We start from the raw sequence: 27,079 nt of genomic DNA on the forward strand, positions 1-27,079 counted from the left end.
CTGAGGACGGATCCTACACCAGATTTGGTCATCGTAGTGGCGCCCAAGAAACAACACTCTATGGCTCCTTCGTCCATGGTCCACCCGGACAAAGAAAGCCGCAAGATGGATTCGGCAGGGAGGAAGGTCTGCAGTACAGCAGTCACGTCCATGAAAGCGGCAAGCTCGACCGCGCTTCTGTGCCTATATGATCATTCATTATGGGAGACTCTCCAGCAGTTCATTCAACTCCTCCCAAGGGACAGACATAAGGATTTCCAAGAAGTCCTGAATGAAGGTATGATGGTGTCCAAGCAAATAATCAGCGCTGCTGAGGACACATCTCTCCTGGCAGCCCATGGTTACTGTCATGGGGTGAATCTGAGACGCCACTCCTGGTTGCGGCTTACCTCCCTGAAATCGGAGGCACAGCACCGGATTGCCAACCTTCCCTTCTTTGGTTCTACGCTCTTTGGGGCCCACGCCGATGAGGAGATGGCTCGCATGAAGGCGGAGGTCGAGACTCTCAAGGCTATTGGCCTTGAAAAGCCAAAAGAGCAAAGGAAGACTTTCCGCCCCTATCAACGACGCTATTCTAATCAGCGTTTTCAAAGAAGGCAGGGTCGCCAGTCTGGGCAGCAGCAGCAGCAACAGCAACAGCAACAACAGTTTCAGCTGCAGCCCTTTCAGAAGCGTCAAAGAGGCAGAGGAAACCAGCAGTCTGCCTCAGGGAGCAAGGGCCCGGCTGGGTCTAAGCCCTGAAGGATTACTTCCCCCTCATCTGTTACCCACTCCGATGGGGGGAAGCATTCAGAACTACTTGGCAGAATGGAGAAAAATAACTCCGGACCAGTGGGTACTGAATATTGTTTGCAATGGATACAGTCTATGCTTTATCAGCCCTCCTCCAGCAATTCCGCCGGTTCGCTCACAATATCTGGTACGCGAACTCCAAAAGGAGGCCGATACTCTGCTAAGAAAAGGGGCGATAGAGGCTGTTCCTCCATCTCAAAAAGGAAAGGGTCTATACTCCAGGTTCTTTCTGGATCGAAACAAGGACAAAAACGAGTTCAGACCCAGTCTGGATTTGTGACAAGCAAACAAGTGGATACTCAGAGAAAAGTTTTGCATGCTATCCCTGCATCAGATTTATCCTCCGTTGCAGCGAGGGGATTGGCTGTGCGCCATAGATCTGCAGGACGCGTACTTCCATGTCCCTATTGCTGTGAAGCATCGGACGTTTCTGCGGTTCCTAGTCTGCAACAACCACTATCAGTACACAGTACTTCCTTTCGGCCTGAAGTCTGCGCCCAGGACGTTTTCCAAGTGCATGGGGGTGGTTGCAGCGCACCTGAGAAAGAACACGGTGTTTGTGTATCCGTACCTGGACGACTGGCTAATCAAAGCATCCACGTTCCAGGAGGCGCAACTGCACTTCAACAGGACGGCTGTTCTGTTGAACCGACTAGGTCTGCACATCAACATGTCCAAGTCTGTTCCGACTCCTGTTCAGTGTCTGCAGTACTTGGGAGCCTCCATCGATACTCTCAAGGCAAGCGTGTGTCCTTCGGAAGAGCGACGCTTATCGATCCTTTTGAAAGCCCAGACCCTCATGTCAGTTCCTTCAACGATGGTGAGAACAGTGTCCTCTCTCCTGGGGTCGAGGGCCTCGTGTTTCTTTCTCACCCCCCATGCACCTCTCCACATGAGACCGCTGCAAGAATGTCTAGAGGATCAATGGGACCAGAAACGAGGGAGCTGGGAAGACAGGATTCGTCTGTCTCAACACGCTCTGCAGTCTCTGAAGTGGTGATGTTCACCAGTGAATCTCCTCAAAGGGATTCCCTTCCACAACGAGATCCCGACTCAAACCATAGTGACAGATGCGTCTTTCCAGGGCTGGGGAGCGCACTCGGACCATCTTCAGATACAGTGTACTTGGTCTCCGACGGAGTCCACGTATCACATAACCTTTCCGGAACTCAGAGCAGTTAATCCGGCACTGAAAGCCTTCCAACCGTCCTTCCGGACCAGCTCCCTGCTTGTGCAGACGGACAACACAACATCGATGTATTACCTCAACAAGCAGGGGGGCTCGAAATCGCGCACACTATCTCAGGAAGCGCAGGCAATTTGGAGCTGGCTGTTGGCCAGAGGACGGACGATAACAGCAGCCCATCTGCCAGGTGTGCAGAATGCTCAGGCAGATGCACTCATCAGGCTCGTTCAGGAAAACCATGAGTGGGTCTTAAACGACGAGGTGTTAGGAGACATCTTCACAAGGTGGGGCACTCCGGACATCGACCTGCTTGCCACTGCAGAAAACAGCAAATGCCGAGATTTTGCCTCCAGGTTTTACCAACCAGGGACGCTGGGGAAGGCACTGTGGATCAACTGGTCGAACTGCTTTCTCTACGCTTTTCCACCCATTCCCCTGATCCCAGCAGTGCTGATCAAGCTGTCCCAATCCAAGGCCAGGATGAACCTCATTGCTGCGGAATGGCCTCGGCAGTGGTGGTTCACCGACCTTCTCCACCGGTCTCTCCTGCCACATCTTTGGCTTCGATGCCGGCCGGACTTTCTCACGAAGTTCAGGGGGCAGATGGTGCACCCCAACCTCTCGTCGTTGAGTTTGGCAGCATGGCTCCTGAGCTAGTGCAGTATGGACATTTAAATCTTCCACAAAACTGCATGGACATAATAAAGGAGGCAAAGAGAACGTCTACAAGGACTTCCTACGCTTACAAGTGGAAGACGTTCAGCATCTGGTGCACGTCCAAGAATGCTGATCCCACATCCTGCAAGGAGGATGTCATCCTTCCGTACTTGCTGCATTTGGCACAATCGCGCCTTAATTTTCACTCTATTAAGGTTCACCTCGCAGCGTTGACTGCGTATAGAAATAACCCTTCACAAACTTCCTTTTTCCAAATCCCTGTTATCAAAGATTTTCTGGAAGGTTTAAAGAAGGTGTTTCCCCCCGTTAGGCGACCCTCGCCACCGTGGGAGCTTAATGTGGTGCTGTCCAGATTGATGAAGGAGCCTTTTGAGCCTATTCATAAGGCTTCTCTGCAGCATTTATCCTGGAAGGCTGCCTTCCTTGTGGCTATAACATCGACTCGCAGGGTGAGTGACATTCAAGCCCTGTGTTGTCAAGAGCCTTAATCTGTATTTCATGCATCTAAGGTTGTTATGAGGACTCACCCGAAGTTCCTCCCTAAAGTGATCTCTGATTTTCATGTCAATCATACGATCACCTTACCAACGTTTTTTCAACATCCCTCCTCTCCGGCGGAGAGGTCTCTTCATTCCCTGGATGTAAGAAGGGTGTTGAACTTCTACTTGGATAAGACCAAGGATATTTGTAGGTCAGATCAGTTGTTTGTAAATTATGGATCGGTCAGGACTGGTCTTGCTACCTCTAAGCAGTCCATCTCTAGGTGGATTGTGTCCTGTATCCAGCTCTGTTACAAGAAGGCTAACAAGACGTTAGTGGGTAAGCCTAAGGCTCACTCCACCAGGGGCAAGGCAGCTACAACTGCTTTGCTTTGTAATGTTCCCATTGCAGACATCTGTAGGGCTGCCACGTGGAAGTCGGTCCATACCTTTGCTAAGCACTACTGCCTGGACTCTGATGCCAGAGCAGATGCTCAGGTTGGGCAGGCTTTGTTGAGAAATCTGTTTGCACAGTAGTGGCTATGTTTGTTTGTTTCTTCCACCGCTGGTGTTGTTTGTTGGGATGGGCTTGCCATTCTATTCACAACATTATGACTATACACAGAGATCCCCTACTGCAGAAGGAGTAGTTTCTTACCTGTAACTCCAGTTCTGTAGTAGGGGTATCTCTGTTATAGTCCTAAGCGACCCTCCCTCTTTCCCGATGGATGAAACAATGAGATACTGAATGCTACAGGCCTGGCTTTATACACCTTCAAAAAGATCGGAAAGTAACTTGCTTTTGGCTGTGCATCATGGGATACCAAGAGTCTCTGGAGGGTTCCTTAAAGGCACGGTATCCCTTTTCAAGACTCATAATGGCAGCCTATGGGGCTTGTCTGTCCAACCCTTCCTTTCTATCATAACAAAGGAGTCTTGTGAAGGGGGAGTTTCTCTATGTGTGAAACTTAACAAAATGTGTACATTTCAATATTATTTGGACATCCTGACCCAAACACGGATAATGACCCTGATCTATATCCGTCCAGATCCTCCCCACCTGACGATAACATTGGATATATTGAGCTACTTAACAGGGCTGCTCAATGTCACGGGTGGAGCTGCATAAGGAGCCATTAGAAGAGGACTTCCTATTTGAGACCATCAGTTCCACTCAAAAAGCCACTCATACACTGCCAATGCGTAAAGGGTTGTTAACACATGCAGATGAAATATTCAAAGATCCTGTGAGGGCAAGAATAATTACACCTAGAGTGGAGAAAAAGTATAAACCTGCACCTATTGACCCCACTTACATCAAAGGTCAGTTACCCTTTGACTCTCTTGTAGTTTTCAACGCTTGCAAAAGAGCTAACTCACAAACCACAGGTCAGGCCCCTCCTCCTGACAAGGAGTCCAAGCTAATTGATGCCTCAGGCAAAAGAGTAGCTTCCCAAGCAGTCAGTCATTGGTGCATTGCTAATACTCAAGCTTTGTTGGCCCGATATGATAAGGCTCATTACGATGAGCTAGAAAAGCTCATGCAATTCCGCCCTGACGAGCATAAGGCTAGGGCTAATGATCTTATCCAGGAAGGCAAACTCATTAGCAATACTTCCATCAGATGTGCCCTAGACTCAGCAGACACTGCAGCTCGTGCAGTAAACACTAGTGTACTACTAGGCAGGCATGCTTGGTTGAGAATCTCAGGATTCAAGCCTGAGGTGCAAACCTCCATTCTCAAGCAACTGGTTGATAAGGAACAGCTCTTTGGCCCAGCAGTTGATACCTCGCTGGAGAAAATTAAAAAAGATAATGAGGTCGCAAAGTCCATGGGGGCTTTGCAGTCATCTACAAATAGGGGTTCCTTTTGCCGCTCCTTTTACAATGATGGCTCCAAAAGTGTATCCGCAAAAACTCCCTCCTCCTCGTACATGGATAACAACCAATCGCCCTCATCTAGAGGCTATTTTAGAGGAGGTTTTAGAGGAAACAATGGTAAGGGAAGAGGCAGAGGCAACTCCACATGCACTTCCCCGGGAAAAAAACAGTTACTTCCTTCTGTTACCACCCCCGATCTTTCCACTCCTGTCGGGTGACATCTCTCTCAATTCCTACCTGTCTGGAATTCAATAACTTCACACAAGTGGGTACTACAAATTATACTATATGGTTACTGCCTAGAACTTACAGGCATTCCCCCAAATATGCCTCCAAGATCACATACAATGTCACAAGAACATATCCCCCACCTCCGCAGGAAGTTCTCTCTCTGTTGGAAAAACATGCTATAGATCCAGTCCCCTTACAATACCAAGGGACCAGGGTATATTCCATGTGCTTCTCAATTCCCCAAAAAGACGGTTCTCTCATGCCTATACTAGACCTCCGAGAACTAAATCTATACATTCAGTCAGACCACATTCACATGGTCACACTCCAGCAAGTGCTCCCATTACTTCAACAAGGCGACTTTCTATCCATTCTGGACTTAAAGGATGCCTATTTCCATATTCCCAAACACCCCCTCTCATCGCAAATAGCTCAGATTTGTGGTAGAAGGCCAGCATTATCAATTCAAGGTCCTCCTATTCGGAGTAACACCGCATCCAGGGTTTTCACAAAATGCTTGGCAGTAGTCGCAGCTCATCTAAGAAGACAGCATTTTCACGTTTTCCCATACCAAGACGACTGGCTCATAAAAGCCAGCCGGCATCAAAGCTGCCTACGCCACACTCAAAAAACAGTACAACTACTCCACGAACATGGGTTCACTGTAAACCTGACCAAGTCTCCTCTACAGCCATCCAACATACAAGTGTATCTAGGAGCCACAATAAACACTCAGAAAGCTCTAGCATGTCACAACCCAGCCAGAATCCACAACATGCAGACTCTAAACTCTCAGTTTCGGCCCCAACACTCATTACCAGCTCGAGTGTTCATGCAGTTACTAGGAATGATGGCGTCTTGCACCCTAATCGTACCTTACGCAAGACTTCAAATGCATCTCCAGGAATGCTTCGCACGTCAATGGAACCAGGATCAAAGCTGGTTAGCAGATCTAGTGTTGGTGGATGGCCGCACTCTCTGCAGTGGTGGAATACACAAAACCTTTTAAAAGGGCGGCCTTTTATCGACCCGGTTCCACAGATATTACTAACAACAGAAGCATCCCTCACTGGCTGAGGAGCTCATCTCCAAAAACATACCATTCAGGGCATGTGGACTCTGCAACAAAAGCAGCTCCACATCAACCATCTCGCGCTGCTAGCGATTTTTCTAGCGCTCAAAGCCTTTCAACTTCATCTAGTAGGCAAAGCTTTCCTAATTCGTACAGACATGACAGCAATGTACTACATACAAAAAAAGAGGGGAATGCATCCTCTCCAGCTGTCGCAACTAGATCAGACCATCTGGCGATGGGCTATACGTCTGTATCTCTTTGCAAAACACCTTCCAAGAGTAAACAACCAGATTGCAGATCTGCTCAGTTGTCAATGACAACAGATCCACAAATGGGAACTCTACCCTCCAGTTCTCCTCCCATTCTTTCAAATGTGGGGTTCCCAGAGATAAGATCTGTTTGCCACATACCTAAACGCAAAACGCCCAAACTTTGCTTCCAGGTATCCACACCCATTGTCCAAAGGCAATGCACTATGATTGAATTGGTCAAAGATATTTGCCTATGCTTTTCTGCCTCTCCTACTCATTCCATTCGTGGTTCAGAAGCTCAAGACAGCAGTCCTTGACACTAATCCTAGTTGCTCCCACATGGGCCCGTCAACCCTGGTTTCAACCCTGTTGGAGTTATAAGTAGTTCCTCACCAAAAACTACATCTTACTCCCAATCTCCTCACTCAGAGCCATGGAGACATAAGACATCCCGATCCCAGTCATCTCAACCTTGCGATCTGGCACCTGAAATCTTAGCGTTTGGCTACCTCATTCTTCCACCAGACTGCATGAATATCATCAAAGAAGCTAGGTGCCCTACCACAAGAGCATGCTATGCAGCAAAGTGGAATAGGTTTGTTATATACTCTAATAACAATCAAATCAACCCGTTTGATGCTTCAATACAAAACATCATTTGCTATCTATTACATCTACAGCATAGCAATTTAGAGTACATATCCAGACGCTTACATCTTGCTGCAATAGCTGCATATCTACAGAATAGACATTTGTCTCTTTTTAGGTCTCGCCTGTCGATGCGCATGCGCATCGAGCTTGCGAGCCTATTGCGGCTTAACCACGCTTTAACTAACAAGCAAGGAATCGTGGCGATTCCTTGCAGTGCCCGTGACTTTTAAGCTCAATGCGCATGTGCATTGAGCTTAAAAGCGCGTGCACATCAGTTCCCTCAGCCGCAATCGCCGTCTGTTCCCTCAGTCGCATTCCTCCGACACCTTTTGAAGTGAAGCTTAGCTTCACTTCAAAGGCCCCGGCTTCTTCACACCCACATGCCGCTCTCCCCGCTCCGCCCCCTCCCCTGCCCGCCGTGTGCATTTCTCCTCCACCCCCTCCCCACAGCAATGCCCTCCGTCTTGTTTTTTTTATTTTAACTTTCAGCGCAAGGATCCCGCTTGTTCTTTATTTATTAAACACACGCTTCGCTCCTTCTCTTCTGCTTCTTCCACTCGCAATCTGCTTTTTATATTTTTTCCTTCTTTCCTCGCCCACTCTTTCCATTTTACTTCAGCTTTTTCCATTTTTTTTGCCCCTCTGACTCACACCCGATCTCCCGCCTTCTTTTCCGTCTTATTATAGCCTCTATGTGCTCTCACCTCAAACAATTCTACCCTTCACTACGACACTCCCGCCATTTCACCCCTTCTTTACTCATTCACACTCAATTTCCCGTCTTTTCCCCTTTCCTCTCATTTCTTTTTTTCCTCACACTTCGTCCTATCTATATTTACCCATCTCCAGCCCTACTCTTCTCCATCTTCTTGCTCACGTTGCCCCTACAAACTTTTCTTCCTTCGCACTCGGTTTTCCTGCCCATGTCTTACACGCTCCCCCAGAGTCTCTTCTCGTCGCTGGCAGCCTCACCTTCTTTCTTCACCCTTCCTTCTCGCTCACGTTAGCCCTACAAACTTTTCTTCACACGCACTCGGTTTTCCTGCCCATGTCTTACACGCTGCCCCCAGAGTCTCTCCTCGTCGCTGGCAGCCTCACCTTCTTTCTTCACCCCTTCTTTTCTTCTTATCTCTCTTTTACACGCTTCTGCTTATCTTTTCATCTTTCACCTCCCATCTCCACGACACTCCCGCCATTTCACCCCTTCTTCACTCATTCACACTCAATTTCCCGTCTTTTCCCGAGACCGGAACTGTCTGGGGAAATCTGGGACGTCTGGTCACCCCATCAATACAGCATTTCATAACAATCAATAAATAAATACCCAGCCTGTGCTTTTCGCGACCTCTTGTGGACACTACGTTTAGAATGTGTGCAATATAATAAATAACAATTGTGAGTGACTGACTAGACAGTTGCTCCAGATACACAATATTGCTTGTACATACAGTGAACATGACACACTGACTTTCCTTGGCGCACTCATGCCGATGTTGTCAGGACATTGCAGGTGGGGTCAAGTTAATGTTTAAAAACCATTACTTTGGGCCGCTTCCGTGTACTGCATGAGCAGTCCCTGTAACTTCTGCAGGCCAGCTGCTGCTGAGACGCTGACACTCTCCCGCTTTCTGCTTGGCGCCACCAGCCCTTCCTCCCCTCCTCCCCCCCTCCTTCCAGGGACGACCACCGTCTCACACCCCATCCCCATATGCTCCTTCCCTCCCACTCGCTGGCTCCCCCCCCACCCCCCCCACCAGGCTCTCAATGCTTGTTTTAAACCAAGGCAGCGGGGGCTCTTCAGCGTGTCCGACTCAACATTTATCCAGTGACTCAACAAAACAACATTTAATCAAGAAAACTGCACTCAAATCATCGTAGGTTCCCAGCTTGACAAAATGTGTGATCGTTGTCAAATGACTTTGCTTCACCGTGCATCGGTTTACTCAAGAGTCGAATCCGAGACCTCTTGTGGACACTACGTTTAGAATGTGTGCAATATAATAAATAACACCCACCAGGCTCTCAATGCTTGTTTTAAACCAAGGCAGCGGGGGCTCTTCAGCGTCTCCTTTGCCTAAAACTCACATGGTCGCTCTTGGATTTATTTTTATTGGCCATTAACTCTGTGGTTTGCGCACTCTGTCAATTTTTTACAAACAATTTTTTATATTCTCCCACTGGGCAAAGTAACATTTGCTGTGGGCTTAAAAATATCAGCATTCGTTAATCACTCGTGCATGGCTTACTTTTTTTGGTATCACTTGTTCTCTCTCTCTCTCTCTCTCTCTCTCTCTCCCTCCCATAACTCTCTCTCTCTCTCTCTCTCTCCCATAACTCTCTCTCTCTCTCTCTCCCTTCTCTCTCTTTCTCTTTCTCTCTCTCTCTCTCTCTCCCCCTTCTCTTTCTTTCTCTCTCTCTCTCCCTCCCATAACTCTCTCTCTCTCTCCCTTCTCTCTCTTTCTCTCTCTCTCTCCCTCCCTCCCTTAACTCTCTCTCTCTCTTTCGCTTCCCTTCATTTACTCGCACACGCAACGCCACTCGCACACGCAACGCCACTCGCACACGCAACGCCACTCGCACACGCAACGCCACTCGCACACGCAACGCCACTCGCCCACGCAACGCCACTCGCCCACGTAACGCTACTCGCCCACGCAACGCCACTCGCCCACGCAACGCCACTCGCCCACACAACGCCACTCGCCCACGCAACGCCACTCGCCCACGCAACGCCACTCGCCCACGCAACGCCACTCGCCCACGCAACGCCACTCATCCACGCAACGCCACTCATCCATGCAACGCCACTCATCCATTTGCAAAACGGAAAATGTTAAACTCTTCTATTGCGAGACCTATTGCATTTTCAATGCTTGTTAGAGTGGCTGCTATTAACGCATTTATGGAAGGACTTAAAAGAATTATTCCCCCCAAGACTGCCACCTGCACCAGTGTGAAATCTGAACATTGTTCTTACCAGACTGATAGGTCCACCTTTTGAGACATTGCATAGACGTGAACTGCAATTTCTCACTTGGAAAGTAGCTTTCCTCATAGCTATCATATCAATGTGGAGAGTGCGTGAGCTTCAGGCACTAACCATAAAGAACCTTTTTTACAAATACACCAAAATAAAGTGGTTCTTCGGGCCAACTCAAAGTTCCTACCTAAAGTCATTTCTGCCTTTCATATATACCAATCTGTTGAGATGCCTGTGTTCTTCCCTCAACCAGATTCTGTGGCAGAGCGTGCTCTACACACCTTACATGTGAAAAGGGCATTACTCTACTTCATTGAAAGCAGAACACCTTTCCATAAGACCAAGCAACTATTTGTTGCTTTTGCTCCACCACATAAAGGCAACCCTTTATCAAAATCAGAAATTCCAAGGTGGATAGTCAAGTGCATTTAAACATGCTATATTAAAGCAAAACGCACATTAACAATCCCCCCTAGAGCGCACTCCACACGCAAACTAGGGGCCTCTATGGTATTTTTAGGAAATGTACCTATAGATGATATCTGCAAATCTGCAACATGGTCTACGCCTCACACATTTACAAAAAATTATTGTGTGGATGTCTTAGCTAGACAACAAGCTAGGGTGGGCCAAGTAGTTTTACGTACACTTTTTCAAACAGCTGCAACAGTTACAGGTTAGCCACCGCTTTGGGAGATAATTGCTATATAGTCTATGCATAGTATGTGATCTACAACATGCCTTGAACGGAAAATCCTACTTAGAATAGTATGCATTGGTTCTTGGCATGTAGAGCTGTAGAGTCACTTGCGCCCACCTGTCCCCCCCGGGTATAAAATGCCTGTTGCAATACTATCTTACTTAGATACAATATACATGGACATCTCTATTTACTACTCTTACTAATTCCAACATCACCCTCTGTGGCAAAACAATCTAAAGATGGAGTCGATGTCCAGACGCACTATCACCGAAAGGAGTAGTCCCCTAACTTGTGACTGGAAAGACTTCTTTGAAGAAAAGCAAAGCGCAAAATGCAGACCCAACACTAGATGGTGAGCTATGCACAGCTTGTGACTCTACAGCTTGACGTGCCAAGAACAGATGCAAACTGTGGTAAGTAGCATTTTCGTCCACCTCCTCCATCAGGTGTGCACTAGATGCTGCTAACACCGCTGCCAGAGGTAGTAATACCAGTGTCCTCCTAAGATGACAGGCATGGTTACTTATATCTGGTTTTAAACCAGAAGTCCAGAAGACACTACTAAATGCCTCTTTTGATAAATAGCATCTCTTTGGACCACAAGTGGATGAGGCCTTTAAGGAAATGAAAAAAGATACAGAAGTGTCTAAATCAATGGGAGCACTTCAGAAACCCTCAATGAGAGGCTCCTTTCATCGCTCATTGTATGGATGAGGATCAAAAACCGCATTCACAGAAGCATCCACATCTTCATACAGGACACAAGCTCAATCCTCTAGATACAGAGGAGTTTACAGGAGCAACTATAGAGGTAACAACTCCAGATTTTGAGGTAAAGGCGCACCAACCCATACCTCCCCATTTGGAAACACACAGTGACTCCATAATCATTCCCCCGATCATCCTGCACCTGTTGGGGGTCACTACAGCAATTTCTTCCCATATGGCAATCAATAACACCAGACAAGTGGGTGTTGGAAATTATTCAACACAGTTATTGCCTGGAGCTCACCAACAATCCTGCCAATATTCCACCTCGCACCCACAGGCTTTCTCTGGAAAATCAACAACTGCTCAATCACGAAGTGCAAGCTTTATTAATCATAGCTGAAAGCCATTATTAATTCATTCGGAGTCACTTCTGCACCCAAAGTGTTCATCACATACTTAACAGTGATAGCAGTCCATCTAAGAAGGCAACGAATGTATGTCTTCCCATATCTAGTTGATTGGCTTATCAAAGCCAATACACACCATCTGTGTCAACAATACACTCAAACTACCATAAATCTTCTATATCAGCTGGGGTTCAGAATCAGTGCTCAAAAATCCCATCTTTAACCCTCACAACTGCAAACATATTTAGGAGCTATGCTCAACGGTCAAACTGGCCTAGCCTGTCCAAATACAGCCAGAACTTAACATTTTCAGACACTGGTACCACAATTTTGACTAAATCAGTATTTACCTGTCAAAACGTTCATGCATCTTCTAGGGATGATGGCCACATGAATTGCCATAGTGTCTCATGCAAGACTAAACATGCGCCCTCTACAGGAATGTTTAGCACGATAGTGAACTCAATCACAGGGTCAACTACATGATCCAGTGTTGGTAGACATCTGCACTCTTTACTCCAACAACATCTAACTGTTCAGGGTCTTTGGGACACCAGGTACCAAAATCTCCACATCAACTACCTATGGATTCAAACGTTGAAACTGTTTCTAGCTCACCTAATAGGCAAGGTTTTCCTAGTCTGGACGCACAATATGACAGCTGTCTACTATGTACAAAAATAGGGGGGGAGGCATACTCTCTACAGCTGTCATGCCTCTCTCTGACCATTTGGTGTTGGGCAATCATCGCAAAATCCATCTGTTAAAGGAACTCCTCCCAGGAACGGACAACAACTTTGCGGACCTCCTCAGCAACATGCGGCAAGTCCATGAGGTGGAACTCCAGCCCAACTCCTCCTCCCATACTTCCACAAGTGGGTGTTTCCATAAATAGACCGCTATGCAACAGCAGACGATGCAAAATGCCCAAACTCTGCATCCAGATTCCCACACCCTCTATCCAAAGACAATGCCCTATGGATGAATTGGTCAGAAATAATTGCCTACACTTTTCCTCCTCTCCCTCCTCTTCCATTACTGATTCGAAAGCTGAGGCAGATGTCCCTCTTTCTGGTAGCTCTCACATGGGCTCGTGAACCATGGTTCACCACACTACTCAAACTTTCAGTAGTTCCACATGAGAAGCTCCACCTAATCCCAAACCTTCTCACTCAGAACCATGGCAAAATCAGACACTCAACCCCCCAAGGAGCTAAACCTTGCAATTCGGCTCCTGAAGTCATAGATTTCGGGATATCTAAACCTTCCAGCAGAATGTATGACCATTCTTAAGTAGGCACCTAAACCTACCACTAAAGCTTGCTATGCAACTAAACGGAAAAGATTTGTTATTTATTGTAATAACTAAAAGATTGATCCACTCAATGCATCATTGTGTTGTATGTTTTAGCACGCCAACAAGCTAATTAGGACAGGCGGTGCTGCATACACTTTTTCAATCAACTGCAACGTCCACTGGTTAGCCACTTCTTTTTGAGGGGCACTGCTATACAGTCTATGCAAAACATGTGTATCTACAGCCACATATGCCTCGAACGGATTATGTTACTTACCGTATAAGCATCTGTTCTTGGCATGTATAGGTGTAGATTCACATGTGCCCACCCACCTCCTGGGCATCTATGGTCTTTGCACTTCTAATGTATATTCATATCCATAAACATCTCTTTACTTACGTTTACTTATACTCCATTCTCACCTTCTTGCGAGAAAGCAATCTAACAGTGGAGTAGATGCCCATGCGCATTATTACCAAGAGGAGAAGTCCCCTTACCTCGTACTTGCAAACATCTGGACCCAACACTCGATGGCAGTAGGATGCAAAGCATGTGAATCTACAGCACTTCATGCCAAGAACAGATGCTTACAAGGTAAGTAACATAATCTATTTCATGTTTTTATAAATTTGAAAGAATAGATTTATAAATATTAATTTGTTGTTTACATTTTCACAAGGTTGAAGATATATTTAGTTGGTACTGTCCATCACGCCACATTCTTGAATTCTTTTTATTCCCAGGGATCTCTACCCAGTGCTGGTGAAAATTATTCAGACCCTGTCGTGCCTTGTCAGTGACTGTCGTCAAGTCCATGCCACCGCTCCTCTGCTTGTTCAAAGAGCAGCTGCGATTGTTACGCTGCTGACCAATGTGACTCAAACAGCAGCCTGTGCTGCTGAACTGCAACAGCAGCTGGATAGGTAAGTGTTTTGTTCATTTTGCTGTGTAATATAGTACATGCCTACATGGCATACTACGTACTCCAAGTTGATATCAAGCTGCAGTCCTCATAAGGAGGTAATTCAGCATCTGAACATCTCAACTGGGAGCCATCTTGGTTTCATATGTTTTCTGGGAATAGTTCAGTATCTGTTATAAACTGTTCAGTTCTTACTTTATTTGTTAGAAATGAATAAAGGAGCTCCAGTTTTAACTGTCTGTAAATTCATTTTATTTAAATTCCTCAACAGATATTCCCATGTAATAAAATGGAGATATATAGTGTTTTGTGTGTGTGTATATATATATATATATATATATATATATATATATATATATATATATATATATATCCATCCAGAATCGCTGCTCCAAAGCCGCCTCCACGGAATGCTATCAGCATGCAGACAGGGACCCAGATTGAGTGCATGAACTTCAACGTTTATTCTCAGACGGCCATTACGCGTTTCACCACCGAGGTGGCTTGATCACATGACAACGCCAAATAGATCTTGGACCAGTTAAGAAGCTGCACCTTTGCACGTGACTGAGTGACCAGTGATAAACATAAAGAAAACACTAGCTTTTACCAGCAATCTAACAAAGTGTAAAAAATAAACGGATTCATTTTTAAATTGCATGCATGTAGTGTCATTGCATACGGGACTGTAATATTAAACTTGAATTATATTGTATATAAAAACGAATATTTCATATATATACATTGTTGGAACCTGGGATGTCAGGTCACCTAGGGTAGCCTGGCCTAGGGTAAGACATGCAATCCTAGAGGCACAAGTGTGAAGTTTGCAACCCATCCAGCAGTAAATCCACGTAATAACACTTAAAAAGGACACTACACCAATTTGTTATAAAAATATGCACTGGTTTATAAAAACAATATCTCTGCTCTTTGGTTTCAAAATTTACACTTTAGGCATTTCAGACTGTCTTGGAAGCAATAACTATACTTTTGAGCTACTAGTACATTTTATCAACCAGCATTTACAGTACATTACATTTAGTCAGGCCGCTTCACCAAATCTGGCAGGTAACACTTTTACTCTACTAGCTCAGATATGCATTTACTGTACTCTGCTCTACTCTTCAGCAACTTCTCATCACAGCATTACTTTAGAAGAGGCAAGTTCAGCACTTATAACTAGTCAGGTAGGCAATATCCATCACATTGATAACCCTACAATTCCCCTTCTTAGCTTGCCAAAGAAGAACTGGTTGTAATCAATTAAATCAGCACTCAATAAAGCCCTGTCTGGGATTCCTCATGGACATTGCACTTCGGGGTACAGAGTCTCGGTTTACTCACTTCTGAAGTCTCAGGCTATGACACCAGTTACTCTTGTGGAAGTCACTTCCCCCACGTGTTTACCTCCTTACTTGTAATTGAGTATGCTGAAATCGTCTTACGCCAGAAGCAAGGGGGAATAGCAGCCGATATGGCCAAGGAACCGAGTATGGAAAAGGCTCTCTCGCCTCTGGAAGCTCCTCTGCTCTCCCTCCCCACTCGGGCCAGCTCCTCTGCGTGGCGCGCGAGTGGAGGGAAAAGGCGGGACACTCACTCTGGCTGCTGTGGCAGCCGGCTCCCTCCTCCGTGTTGATCGGCGGAGCCACTATTCCCGCTGTCATGCGCGGTAGCGCTCGCGTTGGTGCCGCCTCTCAGGAATGACGCTTTTCACACGGGCCTGCTCGGTCCTAGGCCCCTCCTGAGGGGATGACTGCAATGACCTGGGGCATGCGCGAAGGCGCCTTTTGGCAGTGTCTCACCTTCACTTTCCCCTGACAACCGGGGCGCTGCACAGCAACGCGAATGGAGCGCGGCAGGCGCCCCCGGGGTCCCGCTCACGAAGAAAAGCCTCGCAAGGCTTCTCAGGCTCCGTGGATCCTGTGAAGGCGCTGATACAGAGCGCGATCGGTGCCTCAGGGGCCCCGCTCCCAGTTCAAGGAAGAGAACAAGTTCCTAACCCCTCACTTTCCACCTAACAGGCTGGGAGGCTTGCCACACACCACAGGACCAGTCAGTGGTAAGGATATCTCGTTGTTATATCGAGGAAGTGCTTCCTTTCCACACTTTAGAGAAGAGGGGGGTAAAAGGTGGGCTCTTTCAGAGTAGAGCCACAGAGCTCTTCTTCAGCACTAATCCCCTATCCCTCCTTACTGAACAGACTTAGGGGCACTAGGGAACTCTTATTCTGCTCCCAGGGCAGGGTCCTCCTCAGTTCTGAAGACTATTGGAATTAACCCCTTCCCCTATCTGTCCAGGATCAGCAGGATGAACTAACTTGGCTAGGACAACAGGAAATGGGAGGTGGGAAAGCCTTGACAGAGGGCTACCCTTGTAGAGCAATCCACCCTTCAGGATCCTACCCCTACCAGACCTCAGCCTTCACTCTAGCTGCTCCTCACTGACAGACAAAATGGTTGTCCAGCATTCCGCCTTATATAGGCTGTCCCTCAGTGGTCCAGAAGGGACCAGAAGGTTCTGGAACGCCCTATACTAGTCTATGGGCAGGTTCTGGGTCTGGCAGTTAGGGCAGTTGGTAGCCACCATTTTGTGGTTCCAACTATCTTCCTGTCAGAACAGGCCTCTGGGCCTGAGGTGAAAAACTATGAGGGGGAAAAGAACACCTATCCCTTTGACCAACACCTAGAAAAAATTAGTGGACAAAAATTATTAAAGGTATGAGGGGCAAAAAGGGGACAAAATAAATAATAAATTGGAGGGACTACGAAAAAAAACCAGACAGGTCTAACACGCGTCCCCCCCAGCTGAAAGTGGGGAGAACTACCCAACCCCTTGGGAGTCCTCATCACTAAGGCGGAAATACCTGGAGAGACCGTCTGCATTGGCGTGGTCCACTCCAGGCCGATGTTCCACCCGGAAGTCCATTCCCTGTAGGGAGATGGACCACCTCAACAGCTTGGGATTTTCCCCTTTCATTTGCATCAGCCAACGAAGGGGTCGATGGTCAGTCTGAACCAGGAAGTGCGAGCCAAACAGGTATGGCCGCAGCTTCTTCAGAGCCCACACCACCGCAAAAGCTTCCCTCTCAATTGCACTCCACTTCTGTTCCCGGGGAAGCAGTCTTCTGGATAAGAAGACCACAGGCTGATCCAGGCCCTCTTCATTTAGTTGCGATAACACTGCCCCAATGCCATGTTCTGATGCATCTGTCTGGACAATGAACTCCTTGGAGAAGTCTGGGGCCCTCAGGACCGGTGCTGCACACATTGCCTGCTTCAACTTTTCAAAGGCTTGCTGACAAGCCTTCGTCCAAACTACCCGTCGAGGTTGTTTCTTTGAGGTGAGCTCTGTGAGGGGCGCTACAATAGTGCCATACCCCTTCACAAAGCGACGGCAGTATCCTGTGAGGCCTAGGAAAGCTCGGACCTCAGTCTGTGTCTTGGGGGGTTCCCAGGCCATGATTGCCTCAATCATTGCCTGCAGGGGCTGCACTGACCCCCTACCCACCAAGTGTCCAAGGTACACAACCGACCCTTGCCCAATCTGGCATTTGCTGGCTTTGATGGTCAATCCAGCTTGTTTCAGGGCCTGGAGAACTGCTTGCAAATGTTGCAAATGGTCCTCCCAACTGCTACTGAAGACAGCAATGTCATCCAGGTAGGCAGCAGAGAAACTCTCCATTCCAGAGAGGACCTGATTCACCAGCCGCTGAAATGTGGCAGGGGCATTTTTGAGCCCAAAGGGCATCACACAAAATTGGAAGTGTCCCTCAGGCGTGGAGAAGGCTGACCTTTCCTTTGCTCCATCTGTCAAGGAGATCTGCCAGTACCCTGAAGTGAGGTCAAAGGTACTTAGGTATTGGGCAGCTCCTAGCCGGTCAATTAACTCATCCGCCCTAGGGATCGGATGAGCATCAGTCTTGGTAACTGAGTTCAGTCCTCGGTAATCCACACAGAACCTCAGTTCTGGTGTGGTGCCTGGTGGGGCGGCTTTTGGCACTAGCACCACCGGACTGGACCAAGGGCTGTTGGAAGGTTCGATAACTCCCAGCTCTAGCATCTTGGCAACCTCTCCATGGATGCTAGCCTTCACCTTGTCGGACAGCCGGTAGGTCTTCGACTTCACTGGTGGGCTGTCCCCTGTGTCCACATCATGGGTACACAGGTGGGTCCTTCCCGGGACAAGGGAGAACAACGAAGAGTACTGCTCCAATACCTGGCGGCAATCCTCTCGCTGCTCAGGAGTTAGGGATGGGGAGAGAATCACTCCCTCCACCGACCCATCCTTCTCTTGAGGCGAGAAGAGATCAGGGAGAGGCTCGCTTTCTGCTTCCTCGGCACCATCAGTCACCATCATCAGGATGACCTCTGGCCTCTCATGGTGGGGTTTGAGGCGATTGGCATGCAGCACCCGTAGGGGCTGTCGCGGGGTCTTAAGATCCACCAAGTAAGTGGCCTTACCCTTCTTTTCCAACACCTCAAATGGGCCTGCCCAGCGATCTTGGAGGGCACTAAGCTCTCCAGGCTCCATCACCCACACTTTCTGGCCAGGTTCCAATTCCACCGGGTGAGCATTGTGATCGTACCATTCCTTCATTACTGCCTGGCTGGCCTCCAAGTTGTCAGAAGCTTGCTTCCACAACTTTGCCATTTGGCTCCGGAAGGCCAGCATGTAGCTCACCACATCTTGAGGAGGCTTTCTGGGAGACTTTTCCCATCCATCCTTCACCAGGCTGAGAGGTCCACGCACAGGGTGCCCGTACAACAGTTCAAAAGGGCTGAAGCCCACTCCCTTCTGTGGCACTTCTCGGCAGGAAAACAGCAAACAGGGCAGGAGGACGTCCCATTTCCTCCGTAGGCTCTCAGGCAGACTTCTTATCATGCCCTTCAGGGTCTTATTGAACCTCTCTACCAGTCCATTCGACTGGGGGTGATAAGGAGTAGTGAACCGGTAAGTCACTCCACACTCCTTCCACATCGCCCGCATGTAAGCCGACAGAAAGTTGGTCCCCCTGTCGGACACAACTTCCTTAGGAAATCCTACTCGGGTAAAGATTCCCATCAGGGCCCTAGCCACCACAGGTGCAGTGACAGTCCTCAGAGGAATGGCCTCTGGATAACGTGTGGCATGATCCACCAGAACCAGGATAAACCTGTGACCAGCTGTTGTTGGTGGATCCAATGGCCCTACAATGTCGATGCCCACCCTTTCAAAGGGGGTGCTAACGACTGGAAGTGGTTCCAGGGGAGCTTTCAGCTTCACCCCCGTTTTCCCACTGGCCTGGCAGGATACACATGTCCGACAGTAAGTGTTGGACGCCACTTTCATCTGAGGCCAGTAAAAGTGGAGGACAAGCCGAGCAAAGGTCTTGTCCTGGCCTAAGTGTCCTGCCAAGGGTATTGCATGACCCAATTCCAGCAGAAAGGCTCGGTATTGCTGCGGGACTACCAAGGCCCTTGATGAGCCAGGTAAGGGTACCTTGAGTTCACTGTAGAGGAGTCCATCCTCCCAGTAAATATGGTGGTGTCCCGTAGCATCACCTGCTGCCTGGGCTTCAGCCTGACGCCTCAGTCCCTCAAGGGTAGGGCACTCCCTCTGCCCCTTACAGAATTCCTCTCTGGTAGGTCCTCCCTCCACGTGCCACTCAGCAGGGATGGGTAAATCCTCCAGAGAGTCTACTTCCCCCTCCACAGACTCCTGGTCCACCACTGCAGGTGGCCGATCTGTCACATGGGGTGTGGAAGCCGAAGCAGGCTCTTCCTGTCTTCGGGTCTGTCCCTTTTTGGCAGCGGGTTGGGCCATTGTTCCAGGCTCCAACCCAGGCGAACTCCCTCTCCAGGCAGTCGCAGACCTTGTGCTCACACAGGCCCAGTCAGGTGTACCCAGCATCGCAGAGTGCGTCCGGTATTCCACCTCTCTCCAAGTGTTGTGCTCCATGTCATTCCCCAGCAGACAATCAACTGGCACGGCAGGGCTTACGGCAACTCAAAGTGAACCTGCAACCCCTTCCCACTCAAAGGGAACCTCAGCCACTGGATAGTGGCCCATTCTGCCGTCAGCCATCGCGGCGGGGTGGAGTACATTGGGAACCACCTGCTCTGGAGACACCAGTCGACTTCTCACCATAGTCATACTGGCTCCTGTATCTCTCAGAGCCTCCCCTCTTTGGCCATTGATGGTGACCCATTGCCCATACTTTGTAGTATTTGGGGGCACCTGGATCTTTGGAACCATCTCCCGTTCTCCCAGGGACACTAAGGTGACACCCGCCCACTCACCCCCCTTATCTAAGGGCAACTCCTCCCGAGCGCTACACTAGCTACACCCGGTGGTTTTCCTCCGGTGGGAGGGGGTGGGAGGGGGTGGTCTCTTTGGGCATCTGACATCTCCCTTATAATGTCCAACACCACCACACTCAAAACAGTGGAGAACCCTTGGCTGCTGGCTTTGGCCAGGATTAGGGTTTCTGGGCGGGTTTACCTTAGGGGTGAAACCTGTTCCCTTTCCTTGGAAATTGTTTTGGGGACCTTTAGAGAACTCCTTCTTTTTATCTCCCCCCTCCTTCTTCTGGGGGGCGCCCTGTCCGGCCTTTTGGGAATCCCCTCCAGTCCCCTTTGAGGACACCCGGGTACTTGCCCAGATGTCCGCCTCCTCTGCAAGCTTCCGGGATTGGTCAGCTTGCTGTCCACCAGGTGTTGGCGCAGCTCGGGAAAACATTTCTCGAGGAGGTGCTCTTTCAAAAATAGATCATACAACCCCTCATAGTCCTTCACCTCACTGCCCTTGACCCAGCCCTCCAATGCCTTACGTGCGTAGTCAAGGAAGTCCACCCAGTTCTGGGTACCCAACTTGTGGCTCCCCCTGAACTTCTGACGGTACCTTTCTGGGGTAAGCCCAAACTTCCTTACTAATGCTAGCTTCATGATGGGGTAGTTGGTTTGCTCCTCGGGTTCCAGGGCCAGCAAGGTGTCCCGACCAGCAGGAGGCATGTATCTATACAAACCACCCCCCCAGTGCTTCTCCTGCACCCCATGGGCTCTTAAGGAGACCTCATAGGCAGCCAACCACTTGGCTATGTCATCTCCCTGACTAAAGCTAGCAATAAGGTCTTTTGGCAAATAGGGTCTGTTTCTTTGAAATCGCTGCCACCATTTATTACAGGAGAGGGCCCCCTTTGCAGGGCCTGGAGTTCCAACTCTTTCAACCTGAACTCATGAACCATCCTCTTCTCTTCCTTCTCCTGCTCCAGCTTAGCCAACTCCCATTTTAATTGCCTCTTTTCCCTCCTGTCAGCGAGCTCTGCTTCGGTTAAGCTTCCCCCGGAGACACTACTGCCTTTCCTGGAGTAGGACCCTGGTCCTGGGAGTAGGTTTTCCCCCTCCGAATGGAATAATCCATTTATCTCCACAACCGGGTCCCGGTCTGCCCCTTCATCCTCCTCCTTCCCTTCTTTGTGTGCCTCCACCCAAGCCCTTAGACTGGTCTGGAGTTCCCCCTTCTTGGCACCATGCTTAAAAAATACCCCCATTTTCTGGCAGAAATCTTTCAGCTGAGCCACAGAATAGGTATCTAGGTTTTCTAATGCAAACTCCATTTTACAATAGGCAATACCAAGTTATACACACAAGGAAATTAGAGTTGCAAGGGCAACCTAAAGCCACCTCCACCCCACCACCAGGAACAAATTTGGAAAAACAAAAGGACAAATTAGGAGGGCCGCTAGGAGAAAACTCCTGGTGTAGGCTAGTGTATTACGTTTAATTACTACTGAGTAGCTGCAACCACAGTCAGGATCCCACCGCTAGACACCAATCTGTTGGAACCTGGGATGTCAGGTCACCTAGGGTAGCCTGGCCTAGGGTAAGACATGCAATCCTAGAGGCACAAGTGTGAAGGTTGCAACCCATCCAGCAGTAAATCCACGTAATAACACTTAAAAAGGACACTACACCAATTTGTTATAAAAATATGCACTGGTTTATAAAAACAATATCTCTGCTCTTTGGTTTCAAAATTTACACTTTAGGCATTTCAGACTGTCTTGGAAGCAATAACTATACTTTTGAGCTACTAGTACATTTTATCAACCAGCATTTACAGTACATTACATTTAGTCAGGCCTCTTCACCAAATCTGGCAGGTAATACTTTTACTCTACTAGCTCAGATATGCATTTACTGTACTCTGCTCTACTCTTCAGCAACTTCTCATCACAGCATTACTTTAGAAGAGGCAAGTTCAGCACTTATAACTAGTCAGGTAGGCAATATCCATCACATTGATAACCCTACAATTCCCCTTCTTAGCTTGCCAAAGAAGAACTGGTTGTAATCAATTAAATCAGCACTCAATAAAGCCCTGTCTGGGATTCCTCATGGACATTGCACTTCGGGGGACAGAGTCTCGGTTTACTCACTTCTGAAGTCTCAGGCTATGACACCAGTTACTCTTGTGGAAGTCACTTCCCCCACGTGTTTACCTCCTTACTTGTAATTGAGTATGCAGAAATCGTCTTACGCCAGAAGCAAGGGGGAATAGCAGCCGATATGGCCAAGGAACCGAGTATGGAAAAGGCTCTCTCGCCTCTGGAAGCTCCTCTGCTCTCCCTCCCCACTCGGGCCAGCTCCTCTGCGTGGCGCGCGAGTGGAGGGAAAAGGCTGGACACTCACTCTGGCTGCTGTGGCAGCTCCTCCTCCGTGTTGATCGGCGGAGCCACTATTCCCGCTGTCATGCGCGGTAGCGCTCGCGTTGGTGCCGCCTCTCAGGAATGACGCTTTTCACACGGGCCTGCTCGGTCCTAGGCCCCTCCTGAGGGGATGACTGCAATGACCTGGGGCATGCGCGAAGGCGCCTTTTGGCAGTGTCTCACCTTCACTTTCCCCTGACAACCGGGGCGCTGCACAGCAACGCGAATGGAGCACGGCAGGCGCCCCCGGGGTCCCGCTCACGAAGGAAAGCCTTGCAAGGCTTCTCAGGCTCCGTGGATCCTGTGAAGGCGCTGATACAGAGCGCGATCGGTGCCTCAGGGGCCCCGCTCCCAGTTCAAGGAAGAGAACAAGTTCCTAACCCCTCACTTTCCACCTAACAGGCTGGGAGGCTTGCCACACACCACAGGACCAGTCAGTGGTAAGGATATCTCGTTGTTATATTGAGGAAGTGCTTCCTTTCCACACTTTAGAGAAGAGGGGTGTAAAAGGGGGGCTCTTTCAGAGTAGAGCCACAGAGCTCTTCTTCAGCACTAATCCCCTATCCCTCCTTACTGAACAGACTTAGGGGCACTAGGGAACTCTTACTTCTGCTCCCAGGGCAGGGTCCTCCTCAGTTCTGAAGACTATTGGAATTAACCCCTTCCCCTATCTGTCCAGGATCAGCAGGATGAACTAACTTGGCTAGGACAACAGGAAATGGGAGGTGGGAAAGCCTTGACAGAGGGCTACCCTTGTAGAGCAATCCACCCTTCAGGATCCTACCCCTACCAGACCTCAGCCTTCACTCTAGCTGCTCCTCACTGACAGACAAAATGGCTGTCCAGCATTCCGCCTTATATAGGCTGTCCCTCAGTGGTCCAGAAGGGACCAGAAGGTTCTGGAACGCCCTATACTAGTCTATGGGCAGGTTCTGGGTCTGGCAGTTAGGGCAGTTGGTAGCCACCATTTTGTGGTTCCAACTATCTTCCTGTCAGAACAGGCCTCTGGGCCTGAGGTGAAAAACTATGAGGGGGGAAAAAACACCTATCCCTTTGACCAACACCTAGAAAAAATTAGTGGACAAAAATTATTAAAGGTATGAGGGGCAAAAAGGGGACAAAATAAATAATAAATTGGAGGGACTACGAAAAAAAACCAGACAGGTCTAACATACATCAATACAAAAATATATATTTCATTTAGAAAATCTTAAGAAATCTATAAAAAGACCATCAATGGTTCGCCTAATATTAATATCATCAATACAATTCATTATACATGTCCTTAAATGGCATGACCATGTGCAAATTTAATAATATATCAACACACGCTCTGACATTATCAACTTGTGCTAAATTCATTGCTTAAATGCAATGCCCGTTTGATCTTAACATTTTGGTTCCCCTAATCTTTCGAGAAGCTGGAAAAGTGAGTGAATTACGGTGCATAGGTGAAAAAATGATGTGAAAATGAAAACTAAGTGTAAAAAACCAATATGATTCTTGGTTTGAAGAAGACTTAGGCGGCTATTGGTACTCTATTGGTAATATTCAACAAAGTTTAGCACTATTATTTTTCACTCATAGAGCTTATTTACATGGCATAGAATCTGAAATAAGTCGGATTGGCCATGATGTGGTTCATATGCGGGTTAACATTGGGAAGGATTTGAGGGGTGAAGTAATTTAGGAAAGGAGTATCAAATCACATAATCAACTGTTTTACAACCACGTATGTAAATCTTCTGTGTTGTTCAGGCCCCCGGGGTTCTTGCTGTTAAAGTTAAGGATGTATCGGGTCTCTAGTTTTCTCATCCGTTTCTCCCTGTCACCACCTCTCTTAGTTTTGGGGATAGTGTCGATGACATAATACGAGAGGTCCTGGAGATTGTTATTATGGACCTCACGAAAGTGTCTTGCGACAGGGTACGTCGGGTCATGATTAACAATGGCCCGCATATGTTGTAGAACCCTTTTGTTAGCAGGTAATTTGGTGCTGCCCACATATTTTAATGGGCATGTGCACTCCACCACATAGATAGCAAATTCAGTTTTACAATGCAGGGGCTTGGAGATTTTGATTTCTTTGTTGTTGAAAGCCGTGCAGTAACTCTTCTTGTTTACGCCATATTCGCAGGCTTTGCAAGTTCTGCATTTAGTGAAACCATTAGATGCCTTCCACCATTTATTGGGAGAAGATAATTCTGGGCAATTGGAAACCAAAAAGCTATGCATTGAAGGTGCTCTCTTAAAGGCAATGCTGGGTTTGTTGGGCATTTCATGCCCTATAACCGGGTCACTCTTGATTATCGCCCAATTTTTTGTGACGATTCTGGTTATGGCTTTCTCCTGGGCACTATAGGGGATGGTTAGTCTCACTGGCTCAGGGCTCAACGTCTTATTATCAACTGTTTCCCTAGCTTTTCTTGGAACCAGGAGAGTGTCCCTATCTTGCTTCATTGTTTTGTTGATGGCTGCTTGAATAATTTTTAGGGGATATCCTCTGGCAAGAAATCTCTCCTTACACTGGAGTTGGGCTGTTATTAAATCTGATGAGTTACTACAGATTCTGGTCATCAGTGATGTCACTGACCATGTCATGAATGATGTAATATGTGACATCATCAGCAGTGGATTGCAGGATTGCAGGGTGCGCGATATATAGTTAGTGCAACTAACTATATATGGAATTTCATTGGTTTTATGTCAATAAAATGTCCAGCTAACTATATATGGTCTCTAACCTATGGTTTTTTCCGTGAATTTTCAAGGTTTTGTAAATGCAAATTCCTAACTATATATGGTCTATAACCTATGGTTTTTTCAGTGAATTTCATTGGTTTTTTAAAAGCTAATATCTATAGCTGTAAAATATATTCTTTATTACGTGACGTATCACGTAGCCACGTGAGACGCCTCATGACGCGTCGCATAACCGTGACGTATCGGCTCTGCAGCGCAAACAAAACCCGTAACGTAAGCGCGCCGGAGCACGCTTAGAGATATATATATTTTTTTTAACCTTAATTAGAGAAAATCCACACATGCACATATCTTGAGGCCTTGCAAAGGCACATCAAACAAACAGTCCCTACAATTTTGCCAAGTTTGCTGGAAATCTGTTCCCTTAATTTTTTTTTACTGTTTCTCTTGGTTTTCCCCTTGTTACGCTTACCGGTACGCTACCCGGTACGTGAACCGGACGCTCCAAAAACACAAGATGGCGGACTTCCGTTACGCTGCCGGTTAGCTGCCCGGTTAGCTGCCCGGTGAGCCACCCGGTTCGCGTACCGGGACGCGCGTCTACGGCGAAAAATCGCAAAAAAATTATTTTTTTATTTTTTGCCCCGCGGGGCACTTTAATATCCCCCTCATCAATCCTAGGGGGTCAGGAGGGGTCTACCTTGCCCCCTTTCCTTCATTTCCCCCTTCGTTTTTCACCACATCTTGTCTCTCGATCCTACCGAGAGACAAGATTGCGGCCGCTCCGGACTGTTTAGAATGTTGACAGACACCGGAGAGCCAATCAGCTTCGCTTCGCGAAGTTCCGTTACGCGTCAGGTACGCGAACCGGGGCGCTGCCCGGAGCGCGCTTACAGATATATATATTTTTTTGAACGTTAATTTATCAAAATCCACTGAAGCACATATATTGAGACCTAGCAAAGGCACATCGGGCAAACAGTCCCTACAATTTTGCCAAGTTTTGTGCAAATCCATTCAGCCGTTCGGGCTAAAAGTGAGGCCAACCGCCCTATGGAAATTAACATGGGAAAAACGCGTTTTGGGACCCCCCTTTTTTCTCGCCCCCCCCTTGACGAATCCCCCCCAAATTTCCAGGGGCTGCTCAGAAACAAAATGTTCCATTTTCCTGAAAATTTCAGCCAATTCCGTCCCCAAACGCCAAAGTTATTAGACATAGAATTTTCAAAAATCCCATAGAGAAAAAATCCTAACTATATATACCTACTGGCGACCGCCAGTAGGTAATATATATATATATATATATATATATATATATAGATATATATATATATATATATATATATATATATGTGTGTATATATGTATGTATATCCACATACCCACACACACACACACACTTTGAGCTGGTCTGGAGTGACATGTCTGTGGTTGGATAAGAA

At 47.7% G+C, this 27,079-nt stretch overlaps 1 protein-coding gene across 2 annotated transcripts in view; it reads left to right on the top strand.

Annotated features, from left to right (window-relative positions):
• The window catches only part of RPAP1 (RNA polymerase II associated protein 1), a 334,836-nt gene that overhangs the window by 200,474 nt on the left and 107,283 nt on the right, over positions 1-27,079 (top strand). For both annotated transcript variants that reach the window (XM_078659654.1, XM_078659653.1), the window contains exon 16: positions 14,067-14,246. In XM_078659654.1, the coding sequence (XP_078515780.1) occupies positions 14,067-14,246 (180 nt within the window). The remainder of the gene's footprint in view (positions 1-14,066; positions 14,247-27,079) is intronic.

This window comes from Lissotriton helveticus, chromosome 9 (genome assembly GCF_964261635.1).
Source record: "Lissotriton helveticus chromosome 9, aLisHel1.1, whole genome shotgun sequence".
Taxonomy (NCBI): domain Eukaryota; kingdom Metazoa; phylum Chordata; class Amphibia; order Caudata; family Salamandridae; genus Lissotriton; species Lissotriton helveticus.